This window comes from Melanerpes formicivorus, unplaced genomic scaffold (assembly GCF_026170545.1).
Source record: "Melanerpes formicivorus ecotype bairdi unplaced genomic scaffold, bMelFor1.0.p_v2 SCAF_27, whole genome shotgun sequence".
NCBI classification, from domain to species: Eukaryota; Metazoa; Chordata; class Aves; order Piciformes; family Picidae; genus Melanerpes; species Melanerpes formicivorus.
In genome coordinates this window covers 33,468-51,167 of record NW_027142379.1, presented here as the reverse complement: position 1 = coordinate 51,167, position 17,700 = coordinate 33,468, and the positions used below count along the sequence as shown (strand labels likewise).

The following is a 17,700-nucleotide window of genomic DNA, read 5'->3' as shown; positions in this document are numbered from 1 at the left end:
CTTGAACCTTTCCAAATGGGTTTGACTTTATGCAGGCTCATGAGCTGTCTGCTTGTGCCACTCTGCTTGTATGCCATGTCATGTTCCTCCTGCTTGGAGTGGGTGTCCTGGTGGCACAAGCAGCCAGGTCACTGTGGGTGACTAATGCACCCAGAACTCAATCAAGTGCCCCATGCCTGGTCAGGGCCAGGCTCTTGTCAAGGGCTAATTGATAGTCTGCAGGTTCAGTTTAAAGATCAAGGGCTTGGTCTGCTCTTCTCTGGCACCACCTGCTGCAGCCAAGGTGCTAAGTGGGTCAGTGCAGGGCATTACTCACCTGGCTCTATCAGTGGAGCTCAGGGAGGGGCAAGGGGGTGCCTGGAGGAGGTGCTGTGCTCCACACACAGTGACCTCCTGCTTATCCTGGGGGAGTGTGCAGCTGATGATTGATGGCTGAATGTGAGCTGGCAGTGTGCCCAGGTGGCAAGGAATAGAATAGAATAGACCAGGTTGGAAGAGACCTTTGAGATCATCAAGTCCAACCTTGCACCCAACACCATCTGATCAACTCAACCATGGCACCAAGTGCCTCAGCCAGGATGATTTTAAACACCTCCAGGGATGGTGACTCCACCACCCCCCTGGGCAGCACATCCCCATGGCCAATCTCTCTTGCTGGGAAGAACTTCCTCCTAACATCCAGCCTGAACCTCCCCTGGCACAGCTTGAGACTGTGTCCTCTTGTTCTGCTGCTGGGTGCCTGGGAGAAGAGACCAACCCCCACCTGGCTGCAACCTCCCTTCAGGGAGTTGTAGAGAGCAAGAAGGTCTCCCCTGAGCCTCCTCTTCTCCAGGCTAAGCAACCCCAGCTGGAAGGGCTGGAGCATGACCAGAGGTGGGCAGCAGAGCTGGGGAAGGGTCTGGAGAGCAGAGCTAGGGAGGAGCAGCTGAGGACTTGTTCAGCCTGGAGAAGAGGAGGCTGAGGGGAGACCTCCTTGCCCTCTGCAGCTCCCTGAGAGGAGGCTGCAGTCAGCTGGGGGTTGGCCTCTTCTCACATGCAACAAGGGACAGGACCAGAGCAAACAGCCTCAGGTTGTGCCAGGGGAGCTTCAGGTTGGACATCAGGAAAATTTTCTTCCCAGCAAGGCTTCTGTGGCACTGGAGGAGGCTGCCCAGGGAGGTGGTGGAGTCCCCATCCCTGGAGGGATTGAAAAGAGGTCTGGGTGGGGTGCTGAGTGGGGCAGCAGTGGTGGGGCTGGGGGCTCTGGGTGAGAGGTTGGGCTGATGATCCCCACTGTGACAGCTCTGAGAGTGACTCTGTGGTCTCCATGTGCTTTCCCTGGAGGTGCTGCCCAGGGAGCACATGTGTGGGTGGGCTCTTCTGAGTGGTCATGGCAGTGAGGTCCCCTGGGCTGTCCTTCCTGCCAGTGGCCATCAGTGCTCCATCACAGCTGTTTATCTTGGCACCCCCCCCCTCCCACCCCCATGAGCCTGCTCCTCTGCTTCCATGGCCTGGAACTTTGAGTAGCAGAAGAGTAAGTCTGGGATCAAACCCAGCTGCTGTTGTCCCAGCAGCCTGAGCAGAGAGCCCCCCAGAAGGCACCAGCAGGCTCTGCTCCAGCAGTGCAGGGGCTCTGCAGCAAGGCATTGTGCCCTGCAGTCACATCCCTGCCGAGTGCCTCCCCCCCGGGTGTCATCTGGGAGGGGGCTGCACCCTTTGGGTGCTGTGCTGAGCTCTGGGTGCTGTTGGGAGCCAGAGTGGCTGCTGGCTGGGTGGTGCTGTGGGCTGTGGGTGATGTTCTCCTCTCCTCCTGGCTGGGAGCTTCAGCTGGTGGAAGTGATGAAATTCTTCTTGGGTTCAGTTTATTCTCAGCTTGGCTTTCAAACAACTCTGCTTTGGCTTGGCCCTGCCCTCTCTCCTCCCCTCTCCTCTCCTCTCTGCAAGTGTTTCTTCATCTTCACTCCACTTGCCCTGCTTTGTGGGCTGCCTTTGGTTGCTGCTGGTGGTGTTTTGGTTGTTGCTCTTTGTTTGTTTGCTTGTTTGGTGGGGTTTTTTTTCCCTTCCCCTCCTTCCTTCCTTTGGTGGTTGGGGCTTTGGGGTTGTTTTTCTCCCTCCCAGTGCAGCTGTGGTGGACACAGAAGGGGTGTTTGGCTGCAAATGAGTTGTTTGCATTCCTGGCTATCAAGCCTGGCTTAGTTTTGATTGACTATTATTAAATTAGCATTTTCTGCATGCACTGGGACCGATGCCCATGACCTTCAGAAGAGATTTTTGTGTCATCCCCTTCCTCCTCCCCCCCCTCCTCCCCGGGGAGCAGGCACTATGAAGTCCTCTGGATGAGCAGTTGCCACTGGAGGGTGAGGTTAGCTTGGAGCACTGCAGTCTCTGGAGGCCCCTCTGGTTTTCTGGCTTTGCCTCCTGTTTGTTGGAGCAGTTGTCTCCCCTTGCTGTGGCTGATGTGTTCCTGCTGACACGGGATGGGGTGGCTGCTAGCTGCACAGCACATGCTGGAGCTGCAGGAAGGGTCCAGAGGGACCTGGGCAGGCTCAGGAGAACCTCCTGAGGTTCAGGAAGGCAAAGGAAAAGATCCTGCACCTAGGCTGATGCAATCTGTGTTATCAGTCCAGGCTGGGGGATGAGGAGGTTGAAGAGCAGCCCTGCAGAGAAGGATTTGAGGTGCTGGACAGGGGCCAGCAATGGGCACTGGCAGCTCAGAAGGCTAAGGGCAGCCTGGGCTGCATCCAAAGCAGTATGGGCAGAGATGGAGAGAGGGATCCTGCCCCTCTGCTCTGCTCTGGGAAGACCTCACCTGCAGGGCTGTGAGGAGCTTTGGGACCCTCAGCACAGGAGGAACAAGGACCTGATGGAGAGGGCCCAGAGGAAACCCTGCAGATGATCAGAGGGCTGGTCTTCAGCATCTGCAGGGTGCTGGGGGAGGGGATGGGGAGGTGAAAGTGCAGCTTGAGGAACTGTGAGTTTGAAAGTAGGAAGTGGTTCCAGAGCAGGGCAGCAGAGCTGGGGAAGGGGCTGGAGAGGAGCAGCTGAGGGAGCTGGGGGTGTTCAGCCTGGAGGAGAGGAGGCTGAGGGGAGACCTCATTGCTCTCTACAGCTCCCTGAAAGGAGGCTGCAGTGAGCTGGGGCTTGGGCTCTTCTCCCTAGTCTCAGGGGGTAGAAGGAGAGGCAATGGCCTGAAATTGTGCCTGGGAAGGGTTAGGTTAGAGGGGAGGAAAATGTCTTTGCTGCCAGAGTGGTCAGGGGTTGGCAGAGGCTGCCCAGGGAGGTGGTGGAGTCCCCATGCCTGGGGGGGTTCCAGAGCCCTCTGGCCATGGCACTTGGGGCTGTGGTTTGGTGGCCATGGTGGGGTTGGGTTGGAGGTTGGATTCATTGATCTCAGAGGGATTTTTTTCCAGCCAAAACAACTCAGGGGCAACCTTCTAATGGCCTTCCAGTACCTGAAGAGGGCCTGCAAGAAAGGTGGGAAGAGACATCTTTTGCAGTGGTTTGTAGTGATAGGGTGAGAGGCAATGGGTTGGAGCTGGAGGAGGGGAGATTGAGGCTGGAGATGAGGAAGAAGTTGTTGCCAGGGAGGGTGGGGAGACACTGGCACAGGTTGGGGTGAAGGTTGGCCTCAGTGGTCTTGGAGGACTTCTCCAACCCAAGCAGCTGTGTGATTGTAAGCCAGCAGGAGGAGGGGAAGGTTCCAGCCTGTAATTGCAGAGGGAAAGTGGAGATCCACGCTGGCCTCAGGCTCTTTGTGCCCCTGGGGGTGTTCTGTGTGCTGGGGGTTAGTGCCCTGCAGGAGAGCCTCGGGGGGTGCCCTGGGGGGTGTGTGTGTGGGGGGGGGGGCTGAGTGCAGGAGCTGCTTGGTGGGACTGGGAGTGCTGGGCTGTTTTCCCAGGAGCAGAGCAGGTCTGGGTTGCTGGTGGCACTGGGTGTGCTGCCCCACCCCGCATTGTACACACTGCCTGTTCTTGTGCTGAGTGGGAAATGGACTTAAACCCAGGAACTCCCAGGTCAGATAACCCTTTTCTTTATGAGAGGCAGGCTGGCAGGGCTCAGGCACCAGTTCACATTCTCCTCTCTAGGTGGCAAACGCTGGGGCAGGGCCATGCTGCCCACAACTTGCTCCTCTGGAGGCAATGTTCAGCACAGGCTGCAGAGTTTCCCACAGCTGCTGTTTCCTGCTCCAGGTTCATGGGTCCCTGTGTGGCTATGTGGCAGTGGGGGGCAGATCCCCTCTCTGGCACTGCTGGAGTGCTGGTGGGCACCAGGATGCCCATGGGCCAGCAGTGTGCCCCCATGGCCAAGGAGGCCAATTGCATCCTGGGGTGCATCTAGAAGATCAAGGGGGGTTCTGCTCCCCCTCTCCTCTGCCCTAAGGAGGCCACATCTGGAGTATTGTGCCCAGTTCTGGGCTCCCCAGTTCAAGAGGGAGAGGGGCTTGCTGGAGAGGGGACAGCAAAGGGCTGCAGAGATGCTGAGGGGTCTGGAACAGCTCTGTGATGAGGAGAGACTGAGAGGATTGGAGCTGTTCAGGCTGGAGCAGAGCAGCCTGAGGGGGATCTCATCAGTGCTGATCAATACTTCAAGGGTGGGTGGCAGGAGGATGGCAGCAGGCTTTGTTCAGTGGTGCCCAGGGACAGCACAAGGGGCAGTGGGCACAAACCTGACCATCAGGAGCTCCATCTGAACATGAGGAGGAACTGCTGTAATGTGAGGGTGCTGGAGCCCTGGAGCAGGCTGCCCAGAGAGGTGGTGGAGTCTCCATCCCTGGAGAGATTCCAACCCCACCTGGCTGTGTTCCTGTGTGACCTCCTCTGGGTGACCCTGCCTTGGCAAGGGGCTTGGACTGGCTGATCTTTGGAGGTCTCTTCCACCCCCTGCCAGTCTTTCCTTCTGTGATCAGATGCTCTGGAGGCCTGGTAGCCCTTTCCCAGCTGCCTGCTGGGCTGATGCAAAAGGCATGGGCCGTGGGCAGCTCTGGGGCCACGATGCCCAGTCCCAGGACTCAACCCACTTGAGCACAGCCCTCTCCCCAAGAGCTCTCCCAGGAGGCTTGAACAAAGAGCAGCAGCTCCTTAATAAAACAGGCTTGGTTTTAAATAGACACCAGGCACGTGGAAACCAAGCTCTCCAGAAGGAGCCCTCTGCAGCAGCTCCAGCTGAGGTTTGTGGAGCCTCCCCTCCCGCACTGAATTATAGATCTGTTGCATGCTGCCTCGTCTGCTTTAAGTGGGGCAAATGTGTGCTGTGTGGCTCCAAGTCATCTCTTCATCTTAGACTTCTCCTCTAGCCTGCTCTGCAAGGCTCTTGCCTCCTGCCACTTGCCTGCTGTGGAGCTGCTGTGGGCTTAGGAGCACGGACTGGAGATGAGGAGAAACTTCTTTGCTGCAAGAGTGGTGAGGTGCTGGCAGAGGCTGCCCAGGGAGGTGGTGGAGTCCCCAGCCCTGGAGGTGTGCAAGGAGAGTGTAGGTGTGGGGCTTCAGGCTCTGGGTTAGTGGTCATGATGACTGGGTTATGGTTGGACTTGATCTTATAGGGGTGGCTTGCCCTCCCCTCCCCTCTCCCCCTTGGGCTTGCCCTCCCCTCCCCTCTCCCCTTTGGCTTGCCCTCCTTTCTCCCACTCTCCCCCTCCCCTCCCCTCTCCCTCTTGGCTTGCCCTCCCCTCCCCTCTCCCTCTTGGCTTGCCCTCCCCTCTCCTCTCCCCCTTGGCTTGCCCTCTCCTCTCCTCTCCCCCTTGGCTTGCCCTCTCCTCTCCTCTCCCCTTTGGCTTGCCCTCCCCTCCCCTCTCCCCCGGGCTTGCCCTCCCCTCCCCTCTCCCCTTTGGCCTCCCTTCCCCTCCCCTCTCCTCCCCTTCCCTCCCCTCCCCTCTCCCTCTTGGCTTGCCCTCCTTTCTCCCACTCTCCCCTTGCCCTCCCCTCTCCCTCTTGGCTTGCCCTCCCCTCCCCTCTCCTCTCCCCCTTGGCTTGCCCTCCCCATCAGCATGCAAATCTGGCCCCCCAGCTGAGCTGTGGAGCTGAGGCAGTGGCTGTGTGAAGCAGTGGGAAGTCGCTTGCAGGGCATGAAGCTGTCACCACCACCCTGCAGGACAGGACTTTGTCAGGGGAAATAAATAGCAGTGACCCACCCCCTTCCCCAGTCAGCTGCTGGGGGCTGGCTGGCACCAATCATTTATGGTTTGATCCTTGTGTTAAGGCAAAATCCACTGCTGAGCTCTGGTCTCCAACCTGACACCATTCTGCCTCTGGAGGAAAGGTGGTTTTTGTGTGTGTGTGATTTATATTTCATGGCTTTGGAGCAAATGAAGCTACAAAGGTGTCTGGTTTATGTTGGCCTCAAACAGATAGCTTCAGAGCACTCACCCAGCCCCACATCACTCCTTCCTGTTGACTTCCACAGCTCCTGAAGCTCCTGCGTCACTGCAGCCTTGAATTCCCTCCAGAGCCTCTCTCCCTCTCCCCTCTCCTGGCTCCTAGCTGCATGGAGCAGGTGTCAGGCCCTGGGAGAGGCTGCCCAGGCAGCTGGGGGAGTCCCCCAGCCCTGGAGGGGTTTAGGAGCTTTGGGGATGTGTGGCTTGGTGGCTGCTGATTTGTCCACCCCTGAGTGCAGGCAAAACCACATCTGGGGTTGAATGCTCTCTAGTCTCAGGGGGTGGAAGGGGAGGAGATGGCCTGAAGTTGTGCCAGGGGAGGGTTAGGATGGAGAGGAAGAAAAGTTTCTTGGCTGCCAGAGTGGTCAGGGGTTGGCAGAGGCTGCCCAGGGAGGTGGTGGAGTCCCCATGCCTGGGGGGGTTCCAGATCCCTCTGGCCATGGCACTTGGGGCCAGGGTTTGGTGGCCATGGTGGGGGTGGGTTGGAGGTTGGATTCATTGATCTCAGAGGGATTTTTTTCCAACCAAAACAACTCAGGGGCAACCTTCTAGTGGCCTTCCAGTACCTGAGGGGGGCCTACAAGAAAGGTGGGAAGAGACTTCTTTTGCAGTGGTTTGTAGTGATAGGATGAGAGGCAAGGGATTGGAGCTGGAGGAGGGGAGATTGAGGCTGGAGATGAGGAAGAAGTTGTTGCCAGGGAGGGTGGGGAGACACTGGCAGAGGTTGGGGTGAAGGCTGTGGATGTCCCCTCCCTGGAGGTGTTCAAGGCCAGGCTGGATGAGGCTCTGAGCAGCCTGGGCTGGTGGGAAGTGTCCCTGCCCATGGCAGGGGGTTGGGACTGGGGGATCTTGAAGGTCCCTTCCAGCACAACCCAATGTGTGAGTCTGTGTGGAAGGTGCTGGGAGCTGGCTGCTCCCCCGTGGAGGTTGACCTCTGCAGCACTCAGGTGCTCCTGGTGGAGCCTGGAGGAGGCCTGGTGGACTCCTCCACGCTGGTAGCTCTGCAGCTGCAGCTCCATGGTGTCCTTTAAGAGAAGGAAAGGGAAACAAAGCAATGCTATCAGTTTTGTAGAGCTGTGTCATTTTATGGTGGCAATCCAAGCCTCATAAAACAATGGCTTCAACTGCTACACCTAGCCAGGGGCCGGTGCCAAGGGCCTGCCTTCCACTTCCCTCCCTTTGGGTGATGTTACCTCCTGGCTTGTGCAGAAGAGAGCTCCAATTTTATTCCCTCCTCATCATTTTCATTGCTTTGCTTCTTGGGATGTGTCCAGGCTGAGGAGTTCTGCTGAAGCTGTCAGACCTCAGCTGAAATCCCCATGGTGGCACTTGATGTTGGGACACCATTCTTCAGCTTGGAAGCTTGAGGAGGGCAGATTGAGGCTGGAGATGAGGAAGAAATCCTTGCCAGTGAGGGTGGGGAGGCACTGGAAGAGGTTGCCCAGGCAGGTCATGGATGTTTGTTCCCTGGAGATGTTCAGAGCCAGGCCTTGAGCAACCTGGGCTGGTGGGAGGTGTCCAGGGGGTTGGGACTGGATGATCTGCAAGGTCCCTTCCAATATCAACCATTCTGTGGATGAGTGGAGGAATGGAAACTTTGCCTTGGCTTCAGGAAGGTGCTCTCCTAACCTCCACCTGGGATAAACCCTCAGGGCTCTTGATGCTCAGAGGTCTTGAAGACCAGATGCAGTCAAGAGCTGAGACTTGCCTTTAAAGCCTGTAATGGGACCTGGTGTCAGCCCCTGAAGAGGAGGAAGGCAGGAGCTGTGACCTCAGAGATTCATGGGGGCTGTTGAGGGGCTCCTCCTTGAGCCCCCCTGGGGGCTTTGCTCCTCCTTGAGCCTCCCCTGGGGGCTTTGCTCCTCCTTGAGCCTCCCCTGGGGGCTTTGCTCCTCCTTGAGCCTCCCCTGGGGGCTTTGCTCCTCCTTGAGCCTCCCTGGGGGCTTTGCTCCTCCTTGAGCCCCCTGGGGGCTTTGCTCCTCCTTGAGCTCCCCTGGGGGCTTTGCTCCTCCTTGAGCTCCCCTGGGGGCTTTGCTCCTCCTTGAGCCTCCCCTGGGGGCTTTGCTCCTCCTTGAGCCTCCCCTGGGGGCTTTGCTCCTCCTTGAGCCTCCCCTGGGGGCTTTGCTCCTCCTTGAGCCTCCCCTGGGGGCTTTGCTCCTCCTTGAGCCTCCCTGGGGGCTTTGCTCCCCCTTTAGCCCCTTGGGCTTGGCTCCTCCTTGAGCCCCCTGGGGGCTTTGCTCTCCCTTTAGTCCCTTGGGCTTGGCTCCTCCTTGAGCCCCCTGGGGGCTTTGCTCTCCCTTTAGCCCCTTGGGCTTGGCTCCTCCTTGAGCCCCCTGGGGGCTTTGCTCTCCCTTTAGCCCCTTGGGCTTGGCTCCTCCTTGAGCCCCCTGGGGGCTTTGCTCTCCCTTTAGCCCCTTGGGCTTGGCTCCTCCTTGAGCCCCCTGGGGGCTTTGCTCCTCCTTTCTCCAAAGCCCCTTCAGCAAGTGTCCTTCAGTGTCAGACAAGGTAGGTCTGCTGTCCCTGCCATGCCTGAGAGACAGGAGCCAGCAGCAGCAGCAAACCTTTGTCTTTGTGCAGGTGAGCACTCTCCAGAGCCTGCACTTGCTGCTGGGTTGGTAGCAAGAGGATCAACTTGCAAAGCTTCCTTGCTCTTTGCCTTCTCCTCCTTTGACTCCAGCACCTGTGTCACATCCATCGTGGTGCAAGCACCTGCTGGTGGGTCTCTGGAGCTGCAAAAAGAGGAGCTGGTGCTGCAGGCAGCCCCAGCACAGCCCAGCCCAAGAGTCCAGTGCTGGGCCCCTCAGGTTAGGAAAGATGTTGAGCTGCTGGAAGGTGTCCAGAGAAGGGCAACAAAGCTGGGGAGGGGTCTGGAGCACAGCCCTGGGAGGAGAGGCTGAGGGAGCTGGGGTTGCTTAGCCTGGAGAAGAGGAGGCTCAGGGGAGACCTTCTTGCTCTCTCCAACTCCCTGAAGGGAGGCTGTAGCCAGGTAGGGGTTGGTCTCTTCTCCCAGGCAAGCAGCACCAGAACAAGAGGACACAGTCTCAAGCTGTGCCAGGGGAGGTTCAGGCTGGAGGTGAGGAGAAAGTTCTTCACTGAGAGAGTTGTTAGCCATTGGGATGTGCTGCCCAGGGAGGTGGTGGAGTCCCCATCCCTGGAGGTGTTTAAAATCATCCTGGCTGAGGCACTTGGTGCCATGGTTTAGTTGATCAGATGGTGTTGGGTGAGAGGTTGGACTTGGTGAGCTCTGAGGTCTTTTCCAGCCTCATTGATTCTGTGATTGAAAGGATGCACTGCCAGGGGAAAGAAAGGCAGCTCTAGCACCTTGCTGGCTCCTCCAGCTTTGTAGCCATGTGGCATTTGTAGCTGTCTCCAGCTTCAGTCCAGGAGGTGATTGATGTTGCTCTGGGGAGGGGAAAAGCCTCCATTCAGCCAAGAAGGCTGCAGGAGGGAGGATGAGCTGAGCTGAGTCTGCATCTGCTCTGCTCAGTGGCATCCTGCAAAGCAGGCAGCTCGGGTATTAATTCCCCGTTGATTATCCAGAGTTGTTTCAAGAGAAGCTGGGGTTTATGGTTGGATTTAGGAGCATTATGGTTGCTAGTGCTCTCTGCAGGGAGCAGAGGCTTCTGCCCTTCCCCTGCCTTTTGCTGAGGAAGCAGGGAAAGAAAAGAAATGCTGCTTTCCAGCTGAGAGGGGGAGAAAGGCATCCAAGATCCATTTGGCAGCTGGTCCTGCCAGTGCATCAGGCAGAGTGTGCTGAGAGCGTGGCCAGGAGCCCTTCCTCCTTGTGTGACAGAGCCCAGATGTGAGGAAAGCAAACCACATCGAGCCCCTGAGAGGAGCTGCTCAGCTTGGGGCTGTTGATCCAAGCCTTTGCTTACAGGCTGGGAGAGCATCAAGCGGGACCGAGGCTCCTTCCCAGCTTCCTGATTACTTGGCCGCTGCCAGGGGCATGGCTGAATGCCTCACAGGTGGCAGAGAAAAGAAAGAATGGCACCGCTGCCACCCTGCAGCCCCTGCCAGAGGGAGCCTGGTCAGCTTCTTGACTCATCCATTGTCTGTGGGTGAGGGGTCTGGAGCACAGCCCCGGGAGGAGAGGCTGAGGGAGCTGGGGCTGCTTAGCCTGCAGAAGAGGAGGCTCAGGGGAGACCTTCTTGCTCTCTCCAACTCCCTGAAGGGAGGTTGGAGCCAGGTGGGGGTTGGTCTCTTCTCCCAGGCAGCCAGCAGCAGAACAAGAGGACACAGTCTCAAGCTGTGCCAGGGGAGGTTCAGACTGGATGTTAGGAAGAAGTTCTTCCCAGCAAGAGAGATTGGCCATTGGGATGTGCTGCCCAGGGAGGTGGTGGAGTCCCCATCCCTGGAGGTGTTGAGGAAGAGCCTGGCTGAGGCACTTGGTGCCATGGTTGAGTTGATGAGATGGTGTTGGGTGAGAGGTTGGACTGGATGATCTCTGAGGTCTTTTCCAACCTGGTCTGGTCTGGTCTATTCTATTCTATACATAGAGGTACACACACAGAGCTTCTGACTTCAGAGGAGCAGCTCTCCTCTGAGGACAGGCTGAAAGAATTGGGGCTGTTCAGCCTGGAGAAGAGAAGGCTCCAGGGAGACCTCAGAGCTGCATTTCAGTATCTGAAGGGGAGCTACAAGAAGGCTGGGGAGAGGCTGTTCAGAAGGGGACAGGATGAGGGGCTATGGTTTGAAGCTGGAGCTGGGCAGAGGTAGGTTGGACATCAGGAGGAAGCTCTGCACAATGAGAGTGGGGAAATCCTGGCACAGGCTGCCCAGGGATGTGGTTGAGGCTCCATCCCTGCAGACACTCAGGATCAGACTGGATGTGGCCCTGGGCAGCCTGCTGTAGGTGGAGATGTCCCTGCTGCCTGCAGGGGGTTGGGCAAGATGCTCTTGGAGAGCCCCTTCCAACCCAGTGCCACCTGTGGAGCTGTAACTTGAGTGGCCTGGTGAAGGCACCAGATGTCACCAGCAGAGAAGCCTTTGGTGGCTTTTCTCTCTACTCAGGTCCCAGTGCTGTACATCTCCCACCCAGCTCTAGCTGGTGGTTGCCTCCTTCCATCTGTTGGAGGCTGGGTGGTGCTTGCCCCAAGCAGTGTTGGTGGTGAAGGACATGTCCCAGTCCCCTGAAGGATGCTGAACACCAGCTTGCTTGTCCTGAGCAGGTCTCTTAGACTCAGAGAATTGTTGAGGCTGGAAAAGACCTCTGAGCTCATCCAGTGCAGCCCAGCACGGAGCTGTGCTCCTTGGGACCCACCTCCTGCTGCTTTTTGCAAGCTCTGGCCATGACACCCAGCAGCAGAGACACAGCTGATGGGGAGGTGCGGGTGGCTCTCTCAGCTTGTTCCTCGCAGCACAGGGAGGACTTGCACAGGTCCAGGATGTCCAGACAGCTGTCAGAGGCTTCTCCATTGTGCTCTTGATGTGGTGCCAGGCTCTGAGGAGCAGCTGTGGGGTTGGTCCTGCACACACCTGGGAGATCTTCTTAGCCCCTGCCTTCCCCACCACTGCCTGAAGGAGCTGGGGGGCAGGAGGTGGGCAGGGGAAGCTGAGAGGCAGGAGCTGGGGAGCAGGGGAAGCTGGGGGGCAGGAGCTGGGCAGGGGAAGATGGGAGGCAGGAGCTGGGCAGGGGAAGCTGGGAGGCAGGAGCTGGGCAGCAGGAGCTGGGCAGGGGAAGCTGGGAGGCAGGAGCTGGGCAGCAGGAGCTGGGCAGGGGAAGCTGGGAGGCAGGAGCTGGGCAGCAGGAGCTGGGCAGGGGAAGCTGGGGGGCGGGAGCTGGGAGGCAGGAGCTGGACAGGGGAAGCTGGGCAGGGGAAGATGGGAGGCAGGAGCTGGGCAGGGGAAGCTGGGAGGCAGGAGCTGGGCAGCAGGAGCTGGGCAGGGGAAGCTGGGAGGCAGGAGCTGGGCAGCAGGAGCTGGGCAGGGGAAGCTGGGAGGCAGGAGCTGGGCAGCAGGAGCTGGGCAGGGGAAGCTGGGGGGCAGGAGCTGGGAGGCAGGAGCTGGACAGGGGAAGCTGGGCAGGGGAAGATGGGAGGCAGGAGCTGGGCAGCAGGAGCTGGGCAGGGGAAGATGGGAGGCAGGAGCTGGAAGCAGGAGCTGTGGGGCAAGAGATGGGAAGTAAGAGCCGAGGCTCTTGAGCTGGGTCTCAGGATTTGGGAAGCCAGAGCTGGGTCTCAGGATGTGGGCAGGCTCCTGAGTGGCAGTGCAGGCACTTTAGGGGTGTCAGGTTTGCCCCTCAGCAGCCTGGCGCTGCTCTGTGACCCAGCACTCAGAGCCTCCTCTCCTCCCTGCAGCCACTGCCATGCTCTGTGCCCTGGCTGACTGCAGAAGGGTTGCTCTTCAGGTGGGAGTTTGCCCTGGGCTCCTTGCCGGCATGGGGCTGCCTCCCAGCGGCTATTTCCCCCCCTTCCTTCGTGCCAGGGTTTGCCGAAGCTTCTTCCTGATTTGCCAAAGCCCCCAAATGGGGCAGAAGCATAACCAGGCCGCAGGAAGGGAGAGCTCTGCTTGCTCTCTGCAGCCGGCTGCAGGTGTGGCCCCAGCACCCCCGGTGCCTCATTGAGACCGCAGCCCCCGGCTGCCCCCCCCTCTGGGCGCCGGTTCGGGAGCTGTGGGAGCGGTGGCACTGCTGGGTGCCAGGGGATGGGTGGCCGGGTGGTGGCAGCACTCCATCTCCTGCCAACCACAGACCTCTCCTCTTGCTGCTCTGCTCCCTGCTGCTTCATTTCCCTCGCTTTTGTCCCTTTCCTACAGACTTTTGTCTCCCCTGGGACGTCCTCCACCCCTACTGGGGTGGAACTGGTGGTGCCCTTCCTGCCTCCAGCTTTGGCTCGCATGCTGTGTGGGGCAGGCTGCCTGGGACCCTGGCTGGGACGCCTCATGCCAGCTCTACAAAGCATGGAATAGAACCATAGGGAATCCTCAGGTGGGAGAGACCCATGGGGATCATCATGAGCCCAGCTCCTGGCTCCTCATAGCCAACCCAAACCTCAGCACGACTGGAGGCTGTTTCCTCTTGTCCTATCATCTCCAGCACAGCCCTGGGAGGAGAGGCTGAGGGAGCTGGGGTTGCTTAGCCTGCAGAAGAGGAGGCTCAGGGGAGACCTTCTTGCTCTCTGCAACTCCCTGAAGGGAGGCTGTAGCCATGAGGGGGTTGGTCTCTTCTCCCAGGCAGCCAGCCCCAGAACAAGAGGACACAGTCTCAAGCTGTGCCAGGGGAGGTTTAGGCTGGAGGTGAGGAGAAAGTTCTTCACAGAGAGAGTTGTTGGCCATTGGGATGTGCTGCCCAGAGAGGTGGTGGAGTCCCCAGCCCTGGAGGTGTTCAAGAGGGGATTGGATGTGGCCCTTGGAGCCCTTGTTTAGTAGTCATGAGGTGTTGGGTGAGAGGTTGGACTTGCTGAGCTCTGAGGTCTTTTCCAACCTTATTGATTCGCTGATCCTCTGGTCCTTGGTTGAACAGACCAACCCCCACCTCACTCCAGCCTCCTCTCAGGGACCTGTAGAGGACAGGGAGGTCTCCCCTCAGCCTCCTTCAGGCTAAACCAACCCCAGGACCCCCAGTTGCTGCTCATCATTCCACAGAGAGCCAGGATGGGAAGGGACTGCCAGGTGTGCCTGCCCATGGCAGGGGGGTTGGAACTGGGTGGTCCTTGAGGTCCCTCCCAACCCTAACAATCCTGTGATCCTCTTGCTCCTGCCTTAACAGAGAACAATCCCAGGGGGCTGAAACATTCCCCCTCCCAGTGTGAATTCATGAAGGGATGGTTTTTCTTGCTTGATTCTTTTTTCCCCCCTTGGCCTGAAGAAATCCCTGCAGTAATCTGAGAAGGGCAGAAAAGACCAAGTCAAGGGAGGTGGTGCTTGGGAGTCTAATCGCTGAAACTCCTCGGGATTAGTTGGTGGGGCACGGTGCCAAGGCGACCCAGGCTCTATTCCTGGCCCTATAAACCTTCCCCCTCCCTCTCCCAGCTCCTCGGGCTCGGCTCTGTGCGTGCATCGGGGCAGCAGCAGCAGCAGCCCCGGCGATGTGTCGTCAGCAGCCCCCCAGCGCTCCGCAGCCCCGCGGCGCCGCTGCTGGCAGGCACAAAGGCAGCCGGGGCAGGGAAGGTGTCGCTGGAGGGAGGCTGAGGCGGGGCCTGGGGGGAAGCCTGGGGTCTGTTCCCCCTGCTGGATGCTCAGCAGCGGGCAGGGTGATGCTGGAAGTGGAGCACAGCCCTGAGAGGAGAGGCTGAGGGAGCTGGGGTTGCTTAGCCTGGAGAAGAGGAGGCTCAGGGGAGACCTTCTTGCTCTCTGCAGCTCCCTGAAGGGAGGCTGTAGCCAGGTGGGGGTTGGTCTCTTCTCCCAGGCACCCAGCAGCAGAACAAGAGGACACAGTCTCAAGCTGCACCAGGGGAGGTTCAGGCTGGATGTTAGGAAGAAGTTCTTCCCAGCAAGAGAGATTGGCCATTGGGATGTGCTGCCCAGGGAGGTGGTGGAGTCCCCATCCCTGGAGGTGTTTAGGAAGAGCCTGGCTGAGGCACTTGGTGCCATGGTTTAGTTGATGAGATGGTCTTGGGTGAGAGGTTGGACTGGATGATCTCAAAGGTCTTTTCCAGCCTGGTTAATTCCTATCCTATGTTATCCCATCCCATACTGGGAGGCTGCCAGCATCACTTCCCTGGGCTGGAGCAGACCCTTCCCTAGGATGGGTGGCTCTGGTGAATTCTCATCACCTCTGTTCCTTGCAGGGGGTGGAAGCTGCTGCCTCCTTCCTCCTCCTTCTCTCCCCTGTGCCTCTACCTTGAGTCTGCTGCTGCTGCTTAGCGCCTGGGGCCGTGGGCTGGTGCTGATGGGGTGGAGGAGCTGGCCTCTGGAAGTGGTGCTGGCTGCAGGATGTGTTGAGTGTGGCTTGCACACTCCCGTGCTGAGGAGCCTGCCTTTGGTGGTGGCCAGGGCGGGGAGGCACACGCCAGGGCACTTTGTGTGTGTCAGAAGCTGTCAGAAGAGCCTTGATGGGAGCAGTAAAGCTCCTGTGGTCCGTGCTTGGGGCTGCAAACCCAGCCCCATCTGGTCCAGATGTTTGCAGTTGTGTTTGCAGCAAGCAGCTGCTGTGCTGCTTAGGGGGGGGGGGGGGGAGTCAAATAAGCCAAAGACTTTGGCTCCTTCCTTCCCAAGCCTGCCTGATGCTCCTCTTGAATTTGGGCTGTGGGGCTGTGTTCTTTGCTGCCACCCAAGGAGGCAGGTGAAAAAGAAAGTGTGTTTCTAGTTGGGTTGGCATCTGCCCTGCTTTGCTGTGCCCCCTTTTTGCTGTGCCCCCTTTTTGCTGTGGCCCTTCTTTCATCTGTGACACATTTGAGCTGCAGGCTAAGGGCCAAGGATGAAGCCAGGTGGTAGTGAAGGTGCTGGAGGTGGAGGAAAACTTGGCCAAGGTGGGAGAATGGCTGCTGGGCTGCAGCCTCCTGCTGCTTCCTGTGCTCCTGCTCTTGGCTTTTTTTCAGTGGTGGTTGTGGTTCAGGGAGGGATTGCCACGCAGGGCAGAGATCTTGTGGCACTCTTGAGTCCTTCCTTTCCATCCAGTCACTTTTTCATCCTGCCCAGAGTTTGAATCTGCCCTTAAAAAGCCAACACCACTTCGTGAAGGGTTTGCTGGAGGATCACAAGTGGGGAGGTGTGGATGTGAGGAAGTCCTGAAGGCATCTGAACTGAGCTTGGGGAATTGAAGGGAGAGGAGGAAGGTTTGTTTGGTTTGTTACTCTAATGCTGGGTTTTGACCTCTTGGCTTTGGGGTCCATGGTTAGCAGAACAGGGACCAGCAGCCAGGAAGCTTCCACAGGGAGTGTCCAGCAGCAGGCATGTTCTAAAGCCTTCCAAGTGAAGTGAGATGATTTCATCCAGCCCAGGGCTGTTCCCTTTGTTGTTTTATCACTGTTGTCCTTGCTTGGCAAAAGGATGAGCCCTTGGAAAGTGAGCAGGGTCCCTGTTTGGTAGGTGAAACCCAGCAGGATGAGGTCTGGGTGGCGGCAGCAGCAGCAGCAGCAGGGGAGGACTCTCCTGGCAGAGGCATGAAATGAGGATTCTCCTCTTTTCTCTGCTGCTCAGGGGTGGAGGGAGGAGGAGGAAGGCAGCTCCTAAAAGCCATCCCCGAGTGGATGAATGGATGGATGGATGAATGAATGGCTGGCTGGGGTGACACACATACATGAGAGGGCTGTGATGGTCTGACTGACTGTAGCTGGGTCTCTGGGGATAATCCCGGCGTGGCAGCTTTCTGTAAGGCCACCATGTGACACACAGCTTGCCTCCCAGCAGACAAGGGTGCTTTGCTGGTATTAAGGGGCTGGCTGGGGGCTGGTCTCCCCCCTGTGCATTCATCTGTGTGTCTGTGTGGAGCGTGCAGGCTCGCCCCTGGATGTGCTCCTGCAGCCTTGGCCTTTTAGGGGCAGCTGGGAACTGGGATCCCACAAACTCCTGGCCCTTCCTAGGCAGCACCAAGCTTGCCTGTGTGTCTGCACAGCCACTTTTGGAGGGGGAGGAGGGGGAAGAGAAATAAAGGGAGGGGGAGGAGAAACCCCTCCCCAAAACCTAAAGAAGAAGGAGGAAAAAGCCCCAAAGGCTGGTAGCCGGGATTACGTTTCTCACACCTGTCACCACCGATGCCCTCTCAAGGTTAGAGCTCCAGCTCTCTGAGGCCAGCTCTCCAACCCAAGCACCACTTGAAAGAAGCTCTATGAAGGAACAGCAGGCACTGGAAGGAGGACAGGAGCACCCACAGGACCATGAACACCACCAGCTTGCAAGTTAACCTGCCCAGGAGCTGGGCCGGCTCCACCGGCTCGCTGCAGGAGAAGTCTGAGCATTCCTTTTTCCTTTTCTATTACTACAGGATGGAGGACGAGGCAGTGCTGGACAGGGGGGCTTCCTTCCTCAAGCATGTGTGTGATGAAGAAGAAGTGGAAGGTAAGAGGGCTGCTGGGGAGGGAGGGAAGGAGGGAGGGTGCTTTCAGCAGGCTGTGCTCGCACCTAAGGCTGGGCACAGCAGGGCAAAAGGAGGGGCAGCTTGGTTCTGCCCCAGTGATTAATCCTCTAAATGGGCTCCAAACCCTGATAAGCTCCATCAGGGTGGAACTGAATTGTAAGGGAAAGCCTCCTTTTTTTTTGCTGCTTTCCTCAGCCCAGGGGTGGTGGTGCTGGTGCTCTGCTGCTGGCACACCTTCCCACCTCCCCCGGAGCTCTCTCTGGCTGTGCCTTGCAGAGTGGTTGTGAAATAGGTTGGGGAAGGGGGGCTGGGGGGTGGTGGTGTGAGGGAGATGGGGGCTGTTGTGGATGCTTTCCTCCTGTCCTATTTGCATGAGGTTTTGGCAGTGCTTGCA

The 17,700-nt window shown here is 58.3% G+C and overlaps 1 protein-coding gene across 1 annotated transcript in view; it reads left to right on the top strand.

Moving 5' to 3' along the window:
• The window catches only part of LOC137448976 (electrogenic sodium bicarbonate cotransporter 1-like), a gene marked incomplete at its 3' end in the record, with an annotated part of 46,019 nt that overhangs the window by 15,158 nt on the left and 13,161 nt on the right, over positions 1-17,700 (top strand). The window contains exon 2 of the mRNA XM_068154039.1: positions 17,214-17,287. Coding sequence (XP_068010140.1) covers positions 17,215-17,287 — 73 coding nt within the window. The remainder of the gene's footprint in view (positions 1-17,213; positions 17,288-17,700) is intronic.